Source organism: Poromitra crassiceps (assembly GCF_964638095.1).
Source record: "Poromitra crassiceps genome assembly, chromosome: 16".
Taxonomy (NCBI): Eukaryota; Metazoa; Chordata; class Actinopteri; order Beryciformes; family Melamphaidae; genus Poromitra; species Poromitra crassiceps.
Genome location: NC_139645.1, coordinates 24,202,728 through 24,222,727, shown reverse-complemented (window position 1 = coordinate 24,222,727; position 20,000 = coordinate 24,202,728). Strand labels below are relative to the sequence as shown.

Below are 20,000 nucleotides of genomic sequence, written 5' to 3'. Positions count from 1 at the left end.
TATTGCTTGCATTTGACTATGGTTTGTCATGTAACATGTAATGTGTTTGGACCCCAGGAAGACTAGCGGTCATCTTGGCAGCAGCTAATGGGGGAAACTTTTAAATAAACAAATCAGTTATTAGCATTAGACTGTTGTGATGTCATTATTCAGCCTTAAGGCGTTTGCACACCAAGTCTGTATTTTTCATTCAAAATCATGCTCTCTCTCCCTCTCTCTCTCTTTGACTCTCCCTCTCTCTCTTTGTCTCTCCCCCCTACTCTGAAAGTTGTCAGCTCTCCCTGCCCTGTTGGCATCATCATGCTCTCACTCTCTCTCTCTCTCTCTCTCTCTCTCTCTCTGCAGCACTCTGAAGTTGAACACAGCAGAAGAGACACAATACACATTAAATTAATATTATCAGTAGGCGACACAAGTCATGTTTCTTATGATGTTCAGGAATGGAGCTGACAAAACAATTCTTATCTGAACAGCAAAGATGATATGAAGAAACACTCATCATCTCTTGTCCTACTGTCCACTTCTATCATCTGAGTGGCAGCAGACTCATTTTCTCTCTGCTCTCAGCTTCCTTCAATCCGTCCCTGGTGCTGTGATTCATTAAAGAAGTAGATAGGAAATGTAATGGATCAGAACATGATGTCCCGTCATAGAAGGGATTAATTTCATGTGTTCTGGCCCATGTCAGTTCATTTAGCTTTATTTACCATAAGAAATAAGTCAGGAATAATCAACTCCTAGGTGTGACTGAAGTGATTTTAATGCACAATGTGGAGGCAAAGAACCAAAGTGCACTTGGGAAACCGACTAATACTTGGAACAATGGTTACCATACACTGCAAGAAAGGATGGGTTAGAACACAAACTAGCATGCAGGAGAAGCAAGTTCAAACTCACCATGCCTAAATACAAGAAAGGTTAAGATGGCACAGCAAACTTTGGCATGCACTATAGAAACTAGGGATGGCACGATACCACTTTTTCCATATCCAATCCGATACCGATACCACAACCTTGAGTATCTGCCGATACCGATATCAATCCGATCCGATCTTTTTCCCTCGCTTATACAAGCTGTTAATAATAAATTTACCAATGCACTTTGCTTAACCCAGCCATCTAAACAGCATGTTCAATCTGTGGACCAATATTTATTCCCTAAATGAAAGGCCCAGAACATAGACTCAGTAATGCACTAATGCTGCTTCTTTTTAAGCCTTCTCGCTCTCCCTCTCTCTCTCTCTCTGTCTCACACACACACACACACACACACACACACACACACACACACACACACAGTCAGTCCCTGGTCTCCCTTACTTGCGTGGAACACGGTGGAGGGGAATTTACGCATCAAGGTGTTTGTAAACAGGGACACACGTGCTAATCTAGTTTTATTTGGCGTTTTGAAGGAAGATGCGACTTTTGGGATGAATTATAATGAAGGACTGACACATCGGCACTTTATGATCGCTGCTGAGGCAACTTATTGGTGTGAGTGTTCATTAGGATTTACTTTGCTGAGCGTTCATCTGCCAGAAAGTGCCTAGATGTGACTTCACCTCTTGATGGGAATGGTAACATATTGATGGTGATATTGTGATGTGTTGTGTGTTGTGTTTTTGTTTCTCACCTTAGCTTGTTGGAGTGGATCTCTCTCCTCTCGCTATTGCGGTCTGGTTGTTTGTTTGATTCAGCGAATCAAACAAACAACCCGTTTAGGCTATTTAAGCGTTGGAAACAACCCGTTTCCAACACCTAAATAGCCTACTCCATCATATTAAAGTGCACTCGGTCATGCTGCTGCTGTGCTGCTCGCGTTGACGCGTTCGTATCTCTCTTCCCCGTGACGGGCGGCATTTTACATGATAGTTTAGGCTAATGGATCGGATCGGATTCTACCTCTTTTCCCCCTCAGATATCCGATCCAGTGATTTTGGCCGGATCGGCTCCGATACCGATACTGAGTATCGGACCGGACCATCCCTAATAGAAACCCAGGTATAGGCCTCCACCCAGTGACCAACCACCTGCGGAACTATGCTCACCCGGCGTAGCCTACTGTAACTGGCAATAAGGAATCTTTAAAATGCTAGAGCCCTCTAGAAACACTCAAGTCGCTTTACAAAATGAAATAAACAAAATAGCCACATCAACAAAATGAAAGACAAAAAGGACAAAAAACTATAGGACAAAAACAGCAGTGGCAACAGAGCTCCTCCTATGAAATGCAGCAGAGCTAGGCCATGAGGAAGGCCACCCAATCGTCAGGCTCCCTCATTCCTTGGAGCCTACGAGCTACAGAGACCGACCGAACCAGGTGGTGCTGTACAAGGGCACGGAGAAGAACTTCCAACACAGCAGTACTAGACCAAACTGGGCCCTGCAGAAAGTCACCGGGAAACCCCGTCGTCATGCTCCTCGTTGCTGGAGCCTACGAGCTACCAAATAGTGCTGTACCGTGGTATGAAGGAGCTAATGCTCCCTCCAGCTAGCTCTGCTCCTTATTCTGGCATGACTCTGTCTCAACCATCACAGCGGTGTCGGGAAAGAGCGAGGCAAGCCTAACTAACAGCCATGCACGGCTCACTTTTAAAGAGGCTGTCAACTAGCAAGAGGGGGAGAAGCCTCACCTGTTCTGGATGGGAGATGATGAGGGGGGCGTGGCAGCACTAACAGGGGACAGCTCAACCCACCACACATCCAGTCAGCTTCTCATGCAATGAAAACGTTGTTTGCTGTTCCAGGAAATAGGATGAACCTTGGATACGGGGGCCGGTATGGTGCAGGGAAGCTAGTCCACTCATTAGAGGTGAGAGGCTCTGCCAGAACCCGAGTCCGGCCCGACCGGGTCCATGTGCCGGGTCTGAATATCCCTTCTATACCTCGGGCCCCGGCCGCGCTCGTGGTCAGATATTGATATAATTGGGGTCATATTTGGTGTGATAAGATCAGAATGTTATAACATTGTAACCTTCAAACCTTTATGTATTCATAAGACTGAACAGACATCAGGGTTATAGTTGAGACAAGCAGCCAACTTACGAAGACAATTTCAGGTTGGGGTTGGGCTCGTGCCCATACTTGCAGTCAATGGGACGGGACGGGCCCAGAGACAGAACGGGCTCGGGTCGAGTCGGCTTGTTTTTTTGGGGGCCTGATCTAAGATCTACTGCTCAGCTCATAGAAGCTGAGGTAGTGAGTTGAATAACGTTACGGTGCTAGAAGAGGAGAAAATCCAACTGGGAGACTGTCTGCAAAGAGTAAAGAAAGATCAGGTATGTATGCCATGACTCTACACACACACACGCACGCACACACACACACACACACACACACACACACACACACACACACACACACACACACACACATACACACCACACACACGTGATGACAACAAAACAGAGATGCTCACAAGTTATTTTTTGCAAGTCCAAGTCAAGTCTCAAGTCTTTTGGTCACAAGTCTAAGTCAAGTCTCAAGTCTCTTAGGGATGAGTGTTCTATCATCTGCTGGATGCCATCTGGTCTGCTTAGAACACTGTGGGCACAGCTGTGAAGCGGAAAGCGCGCGGCAGAGCTGGCTGAGGACAGACGGGTCAGAACACGTGCGCTGGGTGCAGGGCCCAGGCCCGTGATGAGGAATGAGGACGATGAGCAGTGGCTGGCAACGTGTATAGAGAGGCAAAGTGACTCACTTCTCTGGTACAGCGCTGAAGCAGGAAGTGACGTTCACTTTGGCTCTCTATAGGTAGGTGACCTGGTTTTTCTTCCTCAACAGGATCACGTCTACCCGATCAATATCCTCATCTCATTGGTTATGAGCTAAGGGACATAACTGATCCTAGATCAATATGCTCATCTCATTGGTTATGAGCTAAGGGACATAACTGATCCTAGATCAATATGCTCATCTCATTGGTTATGAGCTAAGGGACATAACTGATCCTAGATCAATTTGCTCATCTCATTGGTTATGAGCTAAGGGACATAACTGATCCTAGATCAATATGCTCATCTCATTGGTTATGAGCTAAGGGACATAACTGATCCTAGATCGCTACTCCTACTCTGAGATGCTTGATAAATATGGATCATAATGTGGTGATGTGTCACTCAGCATGTTTAATAAAGCATTTGCATAATAATGTATGTCCGCCCATTGGCGGAGATCATAATTACAGTCATCAGAATAAATTCAGGTTAAGTGCTTCCCATAGACAACCAGCGTAGAGCAATATATATGTCATCAAACAAACCGAATGATATCCATCATATCAAAGATATACAAGCCTGATTTGATATCAGATTTTTAATCATAGTCAATATATCAGTGTTGAGTCAGTCATGATGTCATTTGGCATGCTAATTTGGCTAACTAAAGCCATCTTACCACCTCTGTGGTGTGTCCCCTCCCCCCCTCCTCCCTCCTCCCTCCTCCTCCCTCCTCCCTCCTCCCCCCTCCTCCCTCCTCCCTCCTCCCTCCTCCCTCCCCCAGAGGAGCCAGCAGACTGGGAGAAGGAGCTGCAGCAGGAGCTCCAGGAGTACGAGGTGGTGAGCGAGGCCACAGACAGAGACGAGCAGTGGGACCAAGAGATCGAGAAGATGCTCCAGGCTGACAGCAGCTAGGTTGAAATGTTGAAAGGTTTTGGGTCGTGGCTGGGCTTGGAGAACCCAGCGTACCCAAAGAAGCGTGATGACACGGACAACTTAGCCGAGGAGCGAGAAGAGAAGGTGGTCCAGGCACAGAACGAGGTAAACAAACAGCAAACAGCCCAGGAAGACGAGCCAGCAGCCTGCCAGGAGAACTCCGAGCAGCCGGGGAGAGGACTGGGCGGTAAGGCTACCCTACGTGCTTCTTAATCATCTCTTTTTTAGATGTGGAACTCGTCATCAGTTAGTCAGCCTTGCTGTCCTCCATAAAAACTGCCAGGTGTAACCTTATGCATGAAGGTAATGTAATTTGGTGGAAGCAAATATGGTATAAGTGCTTACAGTATGTTGTGACTCTTGTGAGCATGGGTGGCCCCAGTGGGAATCAAACCAACAACCATGACAGTGTTAGTAGTGCTACTGAGCTACGTTACACAACCATAGGTCCATTTAAATAAACTGCATTCTGTTCTGCGTGCTCCTCCTGTGTCGCTGTAGCAATGTTTTGATGACAGGTCTGCTACACACAAGAAACCTTTTCATCAAAGTACTGCACAAGTCAGAGTCGAGTAGCAAGTCACCAGAACAAAAAGTCAAGTCTCAAGTTTTCTCTTCATGCATCAAGTCAAGTCTCATGAAGCCCTAATCCCGTCCTCTCCCTCCTCTCTTTGAAGACAACGGCCCCTATCGTTGCATCGGCGCAGTTTCTAGGCCGAGCGGCAGGCGCAGATCAAAGCAGTGGGCGTGGAAAGGCGCACTTGATATCGTCGTGCTGGCGCTAGATGCAGCCCAAAGCATTACAACCACGCCTTTTAGGCGTAAAATTATGCACCGTCATGCTCATTGGATAAGTGCAATAAACGAATCGCACGCTTGCCTTTTTAGCTCCAATTCCAGTGATCCCGCAAAACCAGACGAAAGCCAAACGCTCTGCCCCCCCCCCCCTCCCTTCATCCAGCCTGTCTGTCTGCATTATAGGCTATTATTCCATATTATTATGCTTCTCAAACCAATCTAACTGCAGTTTCAATACTGCAAGCATGTAAATACGCTACACTATAGCAAGATCAAAGTGAAAATAATGTTCTATGCATCAGCTAGAAAAATATAGCCTATTAGATTGGTGAAAGTTTGTCCAGAAAGATATCATTTTCTCTCGCCTGCTGCAGGAAGGATGATGCACATAAATATACCCTACATTATGTCAAGTCATTGCATAAATGTGTTTTTATTGTAAAACTAAATGTGAAATAGGGCCAAGTTATTGGAGCAACATCACAGTATAGCAGATGCCATTAGAAGCGCGTTCCGAAGCGCGTTCCGCTGTTACTTCTCTAAATCACGTTAACTCGACAAGGGATATATATAGGCCCAGGAGGACATATATGTTTCACATAGGGTGGTGTTTTCATTTCGAGGTTTTATTTGGTCCAATATTGAAATGTTGACAATGGCAGGCTGTGTTACCATTACACATTAATTTAGAACTACCTTTTATATCTATTTTGGCTCATTTGGTGGCTATTTAGTAGCGAAATGAAGAAACACAATGCATGCTGGGAACTCAGAGAGAGAGAGAGAGAGAAGGGTGACAGAGAAGAAGCAGTGAAGGCAGAGAATAGGCCTGCTTTTCAAAAGCGCAAAGCGCTAAATGTAGGCCAGCTCCCAAGATATTACTAGGCTGGTATTTAGCGCCGACACGCCCACTTTGGGACTGCGCCACGCCCATTCGGCCTAAAGCGCATTTGGCAGCCTAAAGCCTATTGCTATCTTGCCGAAACAGGCGCAAGGCACGTTTTTTTGCGGTTAAGGCCCGTAATAGCGCCGATGGCCTGTGGGAGAATAGAGCCCAACATCTTCAGTTTTGCCACCAATGCCACCAAGAAGATATCGGAGTCTGTGGCAGGGACCGCTCAGACCATCAAGAAGAGCGTGGAGGATGGAAACATCGACGGCATCATAGACAAGGCACGCTGCTCTCTGCTTCTTGCACGGCGACATCATCAACAATTTGTATTGTCCTCATATTCACATAATATTCTTCATGAGGCAAATGGGACACGCTGATGATGTACTTTGATAAATGTAGTCTATTGTAGTGGTTTCCAAAGTCTGAGACTGTGGGCCTCCCCTCAGACAAAGCCATCCCCCCTACACACACTCGATAATTAATTGAGCCAAGATAGCCTGATATTGCTGTAGCCTGTTTGACATACTTCAGATGACACCAATACATAAAAATACCTGTCATAAGGTCTGCCTGAAGGAATTATTTGTTTCTGACTTTTCAAAGTGGGAGGCCCGCCTCCCACTTTGAAAACCTCTGGTCTATTTATTGATTACATTTTTACCTCATTGATACAATATAGGTCCCTTCCTTCTTTGAGTATGTGTCTGTCTGTGTGCTGACCTGTGCGTTTGTCTGCTTCCAGACTTTCCTCGGAGACTTCCAAAAGGAACAGCAGAAGTTTGTCCAGGAAAATAAGGCCAAGAGATCAGGTGGGATGCACAGCAATTCGCCTATTTCACATCCCACCCAATTCACCCATTTTGTGCCTTTATAAAAGGAATTTCCGCACACTTGAATCTGTACAGATTTCACATTTATTATGGTAAGCTTTCGGTCGGCAAGACCTTCATCAGAGCCTAAAAGGCAGGAAGTAAAACAGGTGCAAGCAAGACATTGATTAAGGTTTCCAACTTCCAATCCGTTTAGGTGTTCCAGTGCCGTGGGTCTAATTAGTGTCTAAAATACTCAACAATCTATTAAAGCTATTTAGGCTGTGAAAAATGCTACCTTTTCTGTATAGGGGAGACTCGTGGGTACCCATTAAACCCATTTTCATATCTTGAGGTGAGAGGTCAAGGGACCCCTTTGAAAAAAAATCCTCTGCCAAAATTTAGCCTTCATTTTGAGCGTTTTATTTTATTTTATTTTTTCACCTTTACATATCATCAGTGACATCGACATTGACGATGTCACTGATAATATTACCGATGTTGTACCGAAATTTGAATGTCTGGGGCCCCCGGATTTTTGTGACATCAAAGTGAGGTCACAAGCCAAAAAAGGTTGGGAACCCCCTGCCCTAATGTGTGATGAGTGAAGCTGCCTGTGCTGGCGTTTGTGCCCAGATGCAGCGGTGCCACCCTGGGTCGGCTACAACGAGGAAGAGACCATCCAGCAGCAGATCCTGGCTCTGTCTGCCGTGAGTCACGTACAGATCCTACACGATGTCAGCATGTGTTCTCTCATGTCACTTATAACACGGCTTTGTTGAAAGCTCATCTCTGATTGGCCGATAATCGCTTTCTGTGGTCTGTTTCACAGCTGATCCTATCAGTCTGCAGTTAAAAAACATCTGGTCCATGAAGCGCCACCTAGTGTCTAAAACACATTCGTCTTTAGCTGCTGCACACGGTCCTGCTGGAGCTTTTATAGGCAGAATCTTGTCAATCACATTAGCTTATAATCAGATCATTTAAAGTCAACATTTTATTTCAAATGATTCATGTGTTTGGTAAGTAGCTGTGCCGATATCCAATATTTTCCAACTCTCTTGACTGATGCCGATACCGATATTATTATTATTAATATTTATATATATATATTTATTTATATTTATGTACTGTATTTATGTATTTATTTATTTATTTATATTGCCGATATATGGTGCATCCCTAGTAAAAAGCAAGGCGCTGGTGATGTATCTTCCTGTAGGACAAGAGGAACTTCCTGCGCGACCCCCCTGCCGGCGTGCACTTCTGCTTCATCATGGAGGAGATGTACCCTCTGGCCACCGTCATGCTACAAGAAGACCAGCTGCTCAACCGCATGCGCTTCGACCTGGTCCCCAAACAGTCAGTAGGCCGTGTGTGTGTGTGTGTGTGTGTGTGTCTGTGTATGTGTGTGTGTACACGTGTGTACGTGTGTGTATGTGTGCGCGTGTGTGGTCTAATTAATGTCGCGGAGTTCCCACAATCATGCAATACCTGGAAAACTGGAAAAGTCATGGAATTTCAATATTTTGTTTTCCAGGCCTGGAAAAGTCATGACATTTGTAAAATCATTGAACGTTTTGGAAAAGTCATTGATTTTGTTGTGTGTAATGAAATTAATTGTTATGGTTAATCTTTTAACGTTTTTATGGAAAATTCATGATTTCTTTTCCAATAGCTCCCATGCAATGTGACCGACTGCCTCCAAATCAATACCAGATTATTACTAGACTGGACAAATAGGACACACCTCATTATATTTGATTTGAGTGATTCTTGTATTTTATATTAATATTTTTATGGAAAATTCATGATTTCTTTCAATAGCTTCCATGTAATATGATGCCATGACTAAAATTCCAAGTGCAAGTATGTTCCGCATATTTTAAGTATGTTAAGCATATTTTAGACCATGGGAAAAAATATTAAAACTGAAAGTATAATAATAGCATTCATATATTACAATAATCAAGAATGATCATAAAAACAACAGTAATAATAAAACATTTATGCATATTAGTTTAGAACGTAAGTACCCTAAAGCTTTATTTTTATGGCACCTTTCAAAACCCCATAGACGTAATGTAGTATTGATCAATTCTACAATTAATATGTGATCAATAAAAATCATTATAACCATCGTATCAGATGTGGACGACAGTGATTGGACGATATCTGACTCTTATTTAGAACTCAATTATTTTGGTTTCTATGTCAATGTAACCCTGGTCCGGTCCATTATGATGACTCACCTGTGTTTGTGTTTGTTTGTAGTGTGAAGGAGGAGGCGTTCTGGAGGAACTACTTCTACCGGGTGTCTCTGATCAAGCAATCGGCCCAGCTGACGGCGCTGGCAGCCCAGCAGCAGCAGAGGGAGGAGGGGGACAGAGGGGCCAGTGTCTCCCCTGAGGACGTCACCTTAACAGGTTAGAGGGAGGAGGGGGACAGAGGGGCCAGTGTCTCCCCTGAGGATGTCACCTTAATGTATATATATATATATATATATATATATATATATATATATATATATATATATATATATATATATATTTATATATATATATATATATATATATATATATATATATATATATATATATATATATATATATATATATATATATATATATATACGGTATATATATATACAGTATAAATATACACACATATCATTCATATCCTAGCCACTAAATAAAAAAATATATATAATTTCTTTGCAGAAAATGTCAGACCAAAAACCCCACCTGTTTCCATAAGTGACATGCAGAAGGTAAGAGTGCTATACTGTGGATGTGGTGGTTGTGTATGCTCAGTATGTATACAAGTGGCTGAGGAAGAAGCTCTCTGTTTTCAGTCCCAGCCGGCCCAGGAGGAAGAGGAGGACATGTGTTCGAGTCCCGGGGTGTCGGAGTTTGTGAGCGACGCGTTCGACTCCGCCAACATCAACCAGGACGACCTGAAGAAAGAGATGGAGCAGCTGGTGCTGGATAAGAAGGACAGCCCCTCTCCTGAAGGTCGGCTTTCTTACACTTTTGTTTCATCCTTTAGGGAACTGTGTGTCTGTTACATTTCTTAAGCTGGAAATGAGACAGATATCGTTTTGTTGTGTTGGTATTTCTGATGATTTTCTTTTCATGTTACAACATGTAAGCTGAAGAAGTAAGCTATGAACCAGGGAACCACTCTCTCAACAGAAGACGGCTTTAAAAGAAGACTGTCAATCTATCGGCATTCAAGCTGCTGATAAAGACGATATTTTTTGTGCCGATGTTGCAGATTTTTCATTCCAAAAATCAGAAGCACTCTTGTTTCTCACCGAATTTTATATTTGGTAAGGTGGAAAAGCCTGGGAAAGAGCATTGAGGCCAAAAATGTAATTAAATGTATATTAATAATAATAACTACAACAATAACTACTACTACTACTACTACTACGGCACTAGGTAGAGCGCATCATACCTCTGCCAGCCTTTCTAAGTGTTGTGGTGTTACGTGAATCCGTTTAGAAGTTAGGCTCCTTTTTGTGATTGCCACGCCCCCTTTTGGTCAGTGAACACAAGATGAAAACAAGAGCTTCGATACCAGAAGCGAGGCGATATTACCTTCAAAATAAAAGCACTAATTTATTAAAACCAATAGGCTACATAATGCTGCTGCTGGGTGTACAGACCAGTCAACTCACTATGGGTTAAAATTGGCTTTTGGAAGGCACAACATTGTATGTTTATTTACAACAGGTTTCTCTGCAAATGTTTTCTTTATTTCCTCTTTGGTACTTGGGGGATTTTGGATCACACACAAAACATAGCGACAGTACTTTGATTTAAATGTCATTATTTTGACGGTTATAACCGGACGTTTCTGTTTTATTCTGGCTGACTTGACGCTGCTGAACCTGTGAGCAAATCTCTTTTAGATTTAGATCTCTTGTTGATGTTGTAATGCAATTGAGTCTTCCCTGTCTGTTATTCCCGTGTGTCTTGGTATCAGAAATATAAATATAGTGTATAAAGAATAAGCAGCTAGTTGGCTGCGTCTGGGTGTGGGCTAAACACTGGACCAGCTTGTTACTGCATAGCCCCATAGTTTTTTCAATGGCTATTATGATATCCATCATATCAAAGATATACAAGCCTGATTTGATATCAGATTTTTAATCATAGTCAATATATCAGTGTTGTGTCAGTCATGATGTCATTTCGCATGCTAATTTGGTCAACTAAAGCCATCTTACCACCTCTGTGGTGTGTCCCCTCCCTCCCTCCTCCCTCCCCCCTCCCCCCTCCCCCCTCCCCCCTCCTCCCTCCCCCCTCCCCCCTCCTCCCTCCCCCCTCCTCCCTCCCCCAGAGGAGCCAGCAGACTGGGAGAAGGAGCTGCAGCAGGAGCTCCAGGAGTACGAGGTGGTGAGCGAGGCCACAGACAGAGACGAGCAGTGGGACCAAGAGATCGAGAAGATGCTCCAGGCTGACAGCAGCTAGGGGGCGCTGCCTCTCCTCTGCACAGTCACTGATTTGCTGCCCCCCAATGGACGACTAGCAACCCATGCTGCACAAAGGGACTAAATATGATTCCCCTCTATATGTATATGATTACCATCTGTCGACTTGTATCCATGCTTCCGTAACTCAGGGTTCCTACGCAGGTCTGGAAAGTGAATAGTTTGGGGATTTGAAAAAAAAGTCTGTGAAAAGTATGGAAAATGTTGTAGTTCAGGTCCGATACACACACAATTCTAGCTTTGATCTTGGTCTAGACCCACTTTGAATACACAGCTTGTGTTGATGTGAAGAATAATGTTCAGATAGAGGGATGCTCTTATGAGCCAGCCGCTGTCAGCATGCATTATATCAAATAGCTGCACCAACATCACATCTAGTCAAGAACATCGGCCATATGTGAAAGAAAGCATGTAGGAACCCTGCCGATCATCTCACATATTCTGATATTTCTTCATCAGACCAGATCTAGATCTAGATCTGCGTTAATCATATTGAACACCAGACAACATCTTCAGAGGGAAAAAGTATGTGATTTTCTTTGATTGAAAATGTGTAAGGACCCTGGAACCTGATACAAGTTTGAGATATGATTATATCTTCTTGCTTTGCCCTGTTCATGAGAGCCATGTACTGAGGCGGAAAGCCGCTAGAGGGCGCTCCAGTACAAAGTGCCAGGCACTTTCTTCTGATGGGGGGGGCTGTTTGAAATCCTACATCCACGTCTGAGTTAAGTATCTTTCAGCTGCTGCTTGCAGGTGGTTTGTACAGTAAAGTCTGTAGTATAGTTACAGTACAGTAGAGTCAAATCTATGTCAATAAAGAGGATTGATTTGTGGCACTTTGCACAGCAGCACTTCAGACACAATAGGCCCCTATCGTTGCATCGGCGTAGTTTCTAGGCCGAGCGGCAGGCGCAGATCAAAGCAGTGGGCGTGGAAAGGCGCACTTGATATCGTCGTGCTGGCGCTAGATGCAGCCCAAAGCATTACAACCACGCCTTTTAGGCGTAAAATTATGCACCGTCATGCTCATTGGATAAGTGCAATAAACGAATCGCACGCTTGCCTTTTTAGCTCCAATTCCAGTGATCCCGCAAAACCAGACGAAAGCCAAACGCTCTGCCCCCCCCCCTCCCTTCATCCAGCCTGTCTGTCTGCATTATAGGCTATTATTCCATATTATTATGCTTCTCAAACCAATCTAACTGCAGTTTCAATACTGCAAGCATGTAAATACGCTACACTATAGCAAGATCAAAGTGAAAATAATGTTCTATGCATCAGCTAGAAAAATATAGCCTATTAGATTGGTGAAAGTACGGAGCCCTTAAAGTTCTGAAAGGTAATATTTATTTTGAGGATGCTAAAGTGTGCGCACACTTTAGTATAGTGTGCGCACACTATACTAAAGTGTGCGCACACTATACTAAAGTGTGCGCACACTATACTAAAGTGTGCGCACGATTTAACTAAAACGTGCGCACACTTTAGTATAGTGTGCGCACACTATACTAAAGTGTGCGCACACTTTAGTATAGTGTGCGCACACTTTAGTATAGTGTGCGCACACTTTAGTATAGTGTGCGCACACTATACTAAAGTGTGCGCACACTATACACTATACTAAAGTGTGCGCACACTTTAGTATAGTGTGCGCACACTATACTAAAGTGTGCGCACACTATACTAAAGTGTGCGCACACTATACTAAAGTGTGCGCACACTTTAGTATAGTGTGCGCACACTATACTAAAGTGTGCGCACGTTTTAGTTAAATCGTGCGCACACTTTAGTATAGTGTGCGCACACTATACTAAAGTGTGCGCACACTTTAGCATCCTCAAAATAAATATTACCTTTCAGAACTTTAAGGGCTCCGTATGAAAGTTTGTCCAGAAAGATATCATTTTCTCTCGCCTGCTGCAGGAAGGATGATGCACATAAATATACCCTACATTATGTCAAGTCATTGCATAAATGTGTTTTTATTGTAAAACTAAATGTGAAATAGGGCCAAGTTATTGGAGGAACATCACAGTATAGCAGATGCCATTAGAAGCGCGTTCCGAAGGTTCCGCTGTTACTTCTCTAAATCACGTTAACTCGACAAGGGGTATATATATGCCCAGGAGGACATATATGTTTCACATAGGGTGGTGTTTTCATTTCGATTTTTTATTTGGTCCAATATTGAAATGTTGACAATGGCAGGCTGTGTTACCATTACACATTAATTTAGAACTACCTTTTATATCTATTTTGGCTCATTTGGTGGCTATTTAGTAGCGAAATGAAGAATCACAATGCATGCTGGGAACTCAGAGAGAGAGAGAGAGAAGGGTGACAGAGAAGAAGCAGTGAAGGCAGAGAATAGGCCTGCTTTTCAAAAGCGCAAAGTGCTAAATGTACGCCAGATCCCAAGATATCACTAGGCTGGTATTTAGCGCCGACACGCCCACTTTGGGACTCCGCCACGCCCATTCGGCCTAAAGCGCATTTGGCAGCCTAAAGCCTATTGCTATCTTGCCGAAACAGGCGCAAGGCACGTTTTTTTGCGGTTAAGGCCCGTAATAGCGCCGATGGCCTGTGGGAGAATAGAGCCCATATTTCCCTTTCATTCTCCTTTCACATGTTTCTATTTCATTTGGACAAAGTTGGAAATGTGCGCATGTCTTTGTTCAGCTACACGGCTTGTTTCTCTGTAGCTGAAGTATTGTACATGTGTTCTCTATTTGATCTTTTCCTTCAATAAAGATTCAAATCTGTTACAAAAACAACCAGTAGACTGTGGCTCAACTTGATACATACACGGTGGAAATAATGACTTCAGGGAGTATGAATGGAAATGAAGTTATAGGACATATATATATATATATAGGACATATATATAATAGGAATAATAATAGTCCTATAGTCCTCCTGCATTTGACTCCTGGAGCTCCTCAGCACCCCAACCCCCCCCCCCCCCAAAAAAAACAACAACAACAACAACAACAACAACAACAACAACAACAACAACAAAAAAGAACAGCTTTGCTAATCTTGTCTTATCTGTTTCTCAATAATAATATAATATAATATAGTAATCGTGTTCACATCTTTGGATTACAGATCATCATTTTCTTAGAAACCCAGTCATTTATTTTTTGGCTGCACTCACTGCTCGTTTCTAAGAGCCAAGTGTTTTTAGGTGTTATTTATTTTGCACCTTAAGATATCAAACATAAAGTAGACAATAAAAGAGTCAATATTTACAGTGCACAGCGAATTGGATCAATAAATCCACAATAAATACAATCTACAATCAGTGTTGGGCAAGTTACTTTCCAAATGTAATATACTACATATTAGTTACTTTCATTTGAAAGTAATAAGTTACTTTACAATATTACTGTCTGTGTAGAGTAACTTGTTACTTATTACACTACTTTTGCATTACTTTCACTGTAATAACAGCAGTAGCAGAATTGTCATCTATAGTGGTTATTTGCATAAAAACAACCTATTTGATTAGGAAATGATGTAATATGTGCTTTCATTTAAAAAAGAAGTAACTAAATTTGTAACTTGAGTTAGGCTACTTGACAAAGTAACTGGTATAATATTACTGAAATCCTATAAGTAATAAGTTATATTACTGAGTTACTCCTAAAAGTAATATATTACATGTAATATGTTACTTTTGTAATGAGTTACCCCCAACACTGTCTACAATACATGTAATCAGTTACTTTCCCAGCCCTGATGCGTCACCAGGCTCTCTCAGAGGGGAGAGCATAGGGGGAGAGAGAGGCCTGGCAGTTACTGAGGCAGGAAGACAGTAGAAGACCCGCCCCCGTCTTCCGGTGGCCTGTGTGCTGCAGTGTTTTCGTTCCCCCACAGAAATGCAACAGCAGGCAGTCAGTCGCTACGAGTTAGAGACAAAACAAGAAGCATGGACATACCAAACAAAGTGTTTGTTTTGAGCTAACTCTCGTTACTCGCGTCGCCCATGTTTTCTAAACGGAAGCGCAATATTGTTTCTGGAGCACAGCACGGTCTTCCGCCCAAAGCCGGAAACACTCGGAGCGACGTTTTGCTCATCATCATCATCCAGCCCTGCTGCCACGACACTTCTCTATACAGGCTGAGGCGGAGCAAAGTAACTGTTGACAGTGGAAGTAAAGTGTGTCGCAGTTCAACTCAGAGTCACACCGACACCATTTTGAGAGAGCAGAGAGAAGACGCAGGGTGAGTGTTAATACTACATTATTATTCCTATGATTATTTTATTCAGGGATGAAACTAGTCACCTTTAGGTGTCAGTCACCTTCTCGCACTTGTGCTGCTAAGTAAGTGAATGGTTTCTGAGTGGTTTAGTGTCTCTGCCCTGGCTGATATCTGTCACCTTTTTCCACTGTCTGAGTTCACATCTGTTGATTGTAAAAGTGTCTGAGTCAGTTTGTTACTGATCGCAGGTGTTTTACTGCGTTCACCTGCCTCTTTTCCTCTCTCTCAAAGTAACGCTCATAGAAAAGATGTAACAGTGAGATAATGGCGTCAGTAAAACAAACAGGGAAGTAGATGTGGGCGGTGGCCCTGTACTTCACAGAAGACCGACATGACGCAGTTTATTAAACCGTTAAATTAACCCACTTTTATTCCATCTGTGTGTCTGAGACTCTGCGAGATGAGCGTCTTTCAGTCACATGACTCCTCATAAAGAGAGAAACGGCTTGTTGACTTTCTGCAGACAGATCAGGACTTCAGAGCGAGGTGGGAACATCGACATATATATATTTAATATAGCTCAATGGGTGGGAAACTAATCTGCTTCATATTAGGCCTACAGAGGGCGCTACTAACTAAGATGACATGCGTCGACTTGCCTACAGAGCAGACTGCTGTGTTGCGTTTGAGTCATCCGCCTCTCGTCTCTGAGGGCGGGTTCACCGGGCTGATTTCTCATAAGCCAGCAGTGTTTCACTGAAATCAAGTGTTGATAAAAAAGAAATAATGAATGAAGCTTGTGTGTGTGTGTGTGTGTGTGTGTTAGTGCTGCACGATTTGGGGAAAAGGTGCGATTTGCGATTACTGTGTGGACAATATTGCGATTTGCGATTGTGATATAAACAAATGGTATCTAGGGATGTGCCGATGATATGAGTTTTTGACGGTATAACCTTGAACAAAAATACCACGGTTTCACGGTATCACAGACTAAAATAGCTACAAGAAATATATTACAATTTAAAATATATAAAAAAATAAAACAATTTGAAATAAAATTATCTTTAAAAAAATAAGAGAATACAGCATAATATTTTTTATAATAAAATCTTTACAAATTACAGTATATAGAAATGTACTCTTCCCAACATCCTGTGATGTGATATCAGTCTGTTTGAGACATTTGCACTGTGTTACAGCACATAGGCTGTGTAAGATGGCTCAGACTGCAAAGATACTTACATGTCTTCCCAGTAATACAATGAGTAATACTGTACACATGCAGTTTATTTTTTTGTAGCGACAGATTACAGTCAACGCCACATTCATGACTTTTCTTTTTTTTAGAGAGAGAGTTATGCACATAATTTACATGCAGACCCTGAAGGGTGCTTCTGCAGCTGCGAGAGGTGAGTGACGTGCAGACTTTACATGCAGACCCTGAAGGGTGCTTCTGCAGCTGCGAGTGGTGAGTGACGTGCAGACTTTACATGCAGACCCTGAAGGGTGCTTCTGCAGCTGCGAGAGGTGAGTGACGTGCAGACTTTACATGCAGACCCTGAAGGGTGCTTCTGCAGCTGCGAGAGGTGAGTGACGTGCAGACTTTACATGCAGACCCTGAAGGTTGCTTCTGCAAATGCGAGTGTTTTCTCTGCTCTCGGTTAATGTCACTATATTCTTCATGGCAGTGGGTCATTACCTGCTGTACACTTAACGTGCACTAGTTCTGCATAATCACCTGCAGCTCTCTCCTTCTTTTACTGACTTTCTCACTAATCACACGGCTGTTTCCATCCATTCCATTTTCTGATCGGCTACTCGCTTAGCTTAATTAGCTGTTAGCGGTGGGTGCTGTCTCTCCCTCAGTAAGGTGTTTATGTTTAACCTTATAAAGTTGCTGTATATTTGGAGGTGGGAGAAGTCTCCCGCTAGTGTTGATGTCCAGTGTGACTGTGATGGCAGAGTTTGTTTGTTTATTTGCTGCGCGTGTAACGTTAGTTAGACGAGGCGCACACACACACCATCTCAGTGGCCTTGTGGTCTGAGTGTCCGCCCTGAGACTGGGGGGTTGTGAGTTCGATCCCCGGCCAAGTCATACCAAAGACTATAAAAATGGGACCCATTTGCCTCCCTGCTTGGCGCTCAGCATCAAAGGGTTGGAATTCGGGGGTTAGATCAGTGGTTCCCAACCTTTTTTGTGCCGTGTACCCCTTGAGCTGTTTTGCCATGCCAAGTGTACCCCCATTAAACTCATTCAACTTTTACTATCCAACACAACTGATTATTAAATTAAAACAATATTAAATTAAAAATCATTTTGAATGACTCCCCTTTAATACAAATAGCTATACACTTATTGAGAATGAACAAAAATATTATATATAGCCTATATAGAGATAGATATATTCAGACTCACACAGTAACAGTTTCAACTATTTTTATTTAGTCACTTGGCACCTTTAAAAAGACACCTGAGCTAGTTTGTCTTTCATAAGCTTTGACAGTTCTGGGGGCAGCTGTTACCAGGCAAAATATCACACATAAGATAAGTAGATCCAAAAAGCAAAAGTTCAAATCAGTGCACATCACACCAAAATAGCACACAGAAATAGCACACATATTAGATCCAAAAGGCAAAAGTCCAGTGCACATTTCCCAGTTCAGGATATTCCCTTTCAACCTCACAGCAAAACACTGCCAAGAATGAAGACAACTGAATATTAAACTAAAATAATTTGAATGACAAAACTCTTATGATTCAGTCATTTGGCAGCTTGAATGAGACACCTGAGCTTGTTTGTCTTTCATAAGCTTTGATAGTTCTGGGGGCAGTGTGGCAACAGCTGTTGTTACCAGACTGTTCTCCACATTCAGTCTGTTCCTCTGCTTGTTTTTGATGTGGGTCAGAGCTGAGAAGGTCACCTCACACATATAAGTAGATCCAAAAGGCAAAAAGTTCATTCAGTGCACATTTCCCCCGCTCAGGATATTCCCTTTCAACATCACACCAAAACTCTGTCAATGACTTTTCAGCATGTGCCATCTTCAGCCCACGATCAGAGGACATGTCCACCAGATCTTCCTGCAATCTTGCAGGGAGGCTGCTGCTGCTTTCACTCACAGTGAGAGGGTTCCTCACCCAGTCCACTTTTTATGACTTTGCTTCAATGTCATCAAAGTACTGGTTGAAAGCAGTGTTGAGTTTGGACAGATGTGCTTTCACCATTTTCACCACAGGACGCTTGTCAACATCAGTGGTGGTAAGATGGGCATCAAGCAGTGGGAAACGGCTGACATCTCCACCCTCACATTTCCTCTCCCATAATTTCACCTTATTTATGAATCCATTCACTTTGTCATACATGTTAAGGATATGTGAGTCCTTGCCTTGAAGTGATAGGTTGAGGTCATTCAGCTTGGTGAACACATCAGCAAGATATGCCAGACGGGCAACCCACTCGTCATCCTCAAATAACGCCACAAGGGGATGCAGGTGCTCTGTGAGGAAAACAGACACCTCCGCTCGGAGCTCATACAGCCTCAGTAGCGTCTTTCCACGAGACAGCCAGCGGACGTCTGTGTGAAGCAGGAGCTGATCGTGGTCTGCCCCTGCTGTCTTGACAGAGAGTTTGAAACAGCCTGTGGTTCATTGGCCTGGACTGAATGAAATGAATCACCTTCACTGCATCATCCATAACAGCACTTAACTCGGGGCTCATCCTCTTGCTTGCTAGAGCTTCCCGGTGGATAATGCAGTGCATGGTGATCTAACGGTTAGATCACCATATGATTCCCGAGCGCGGCGCTGCTGCCGCTCACCGCTCCCCCAGGGGATGGGTGGAATGCGGAGAACAAATTTCACACATTGTGTGGGACTTTACCTTTACCTTTACACACACAGACTTTTTTATTTTATTTTATATATAATCGCACCCTTTTGCGGTTATGTAATCGCACGTGCTGACATCGCGATTGCGATCCAATTAATCGTGCAGCACTAGTGTGTGTGTGTGTGTGTGTGTGTGTGTGTGTGTGTGTGTGTGTGTGTGTGTGTGTGTGTGTGTGTGTGAAAACAGAAGCATATTCATAGTACAAAATATTAGGGGTGTGCCACCTTAGGCACCTCACGATTCGGTTCG

The 20,000-nt window shown here is 43.2% G+C and overlaps 1 protein-coding gene across 1 annotated transcript; it reads left to right on the top strand.

Moving 5' to 3' along the window:
- Nucleotides 1-4,637: 4,637 nt before the first annotated feature.
- Nucleotides 4,638-11,632, top strand: LOC310791001 (synapse-associated protein 1-like; the record flags this gene model as incomplete). Its single annotated transcript, XM_083652719.1, has 9 exons — nt 4,638-4,839; nt 6,502-6,623; nt 7,088-7,154; nt 7,791-7,864; nt 8,377-8,516; nt 9,429-9,580; nt 9,875-9,924; nt 10,015-10,168; nt 11,502-11,632. 9 exons carry the CDS (start codon nt 4,638-4,640, stop codon nt 11,630-11,632), a joined length of 1,092 nt encoding a protein of 363 aa, XP_083508845.1.
- Nucleotides 11,633-20,000: the final 8,368 nt, after the last annotated feature.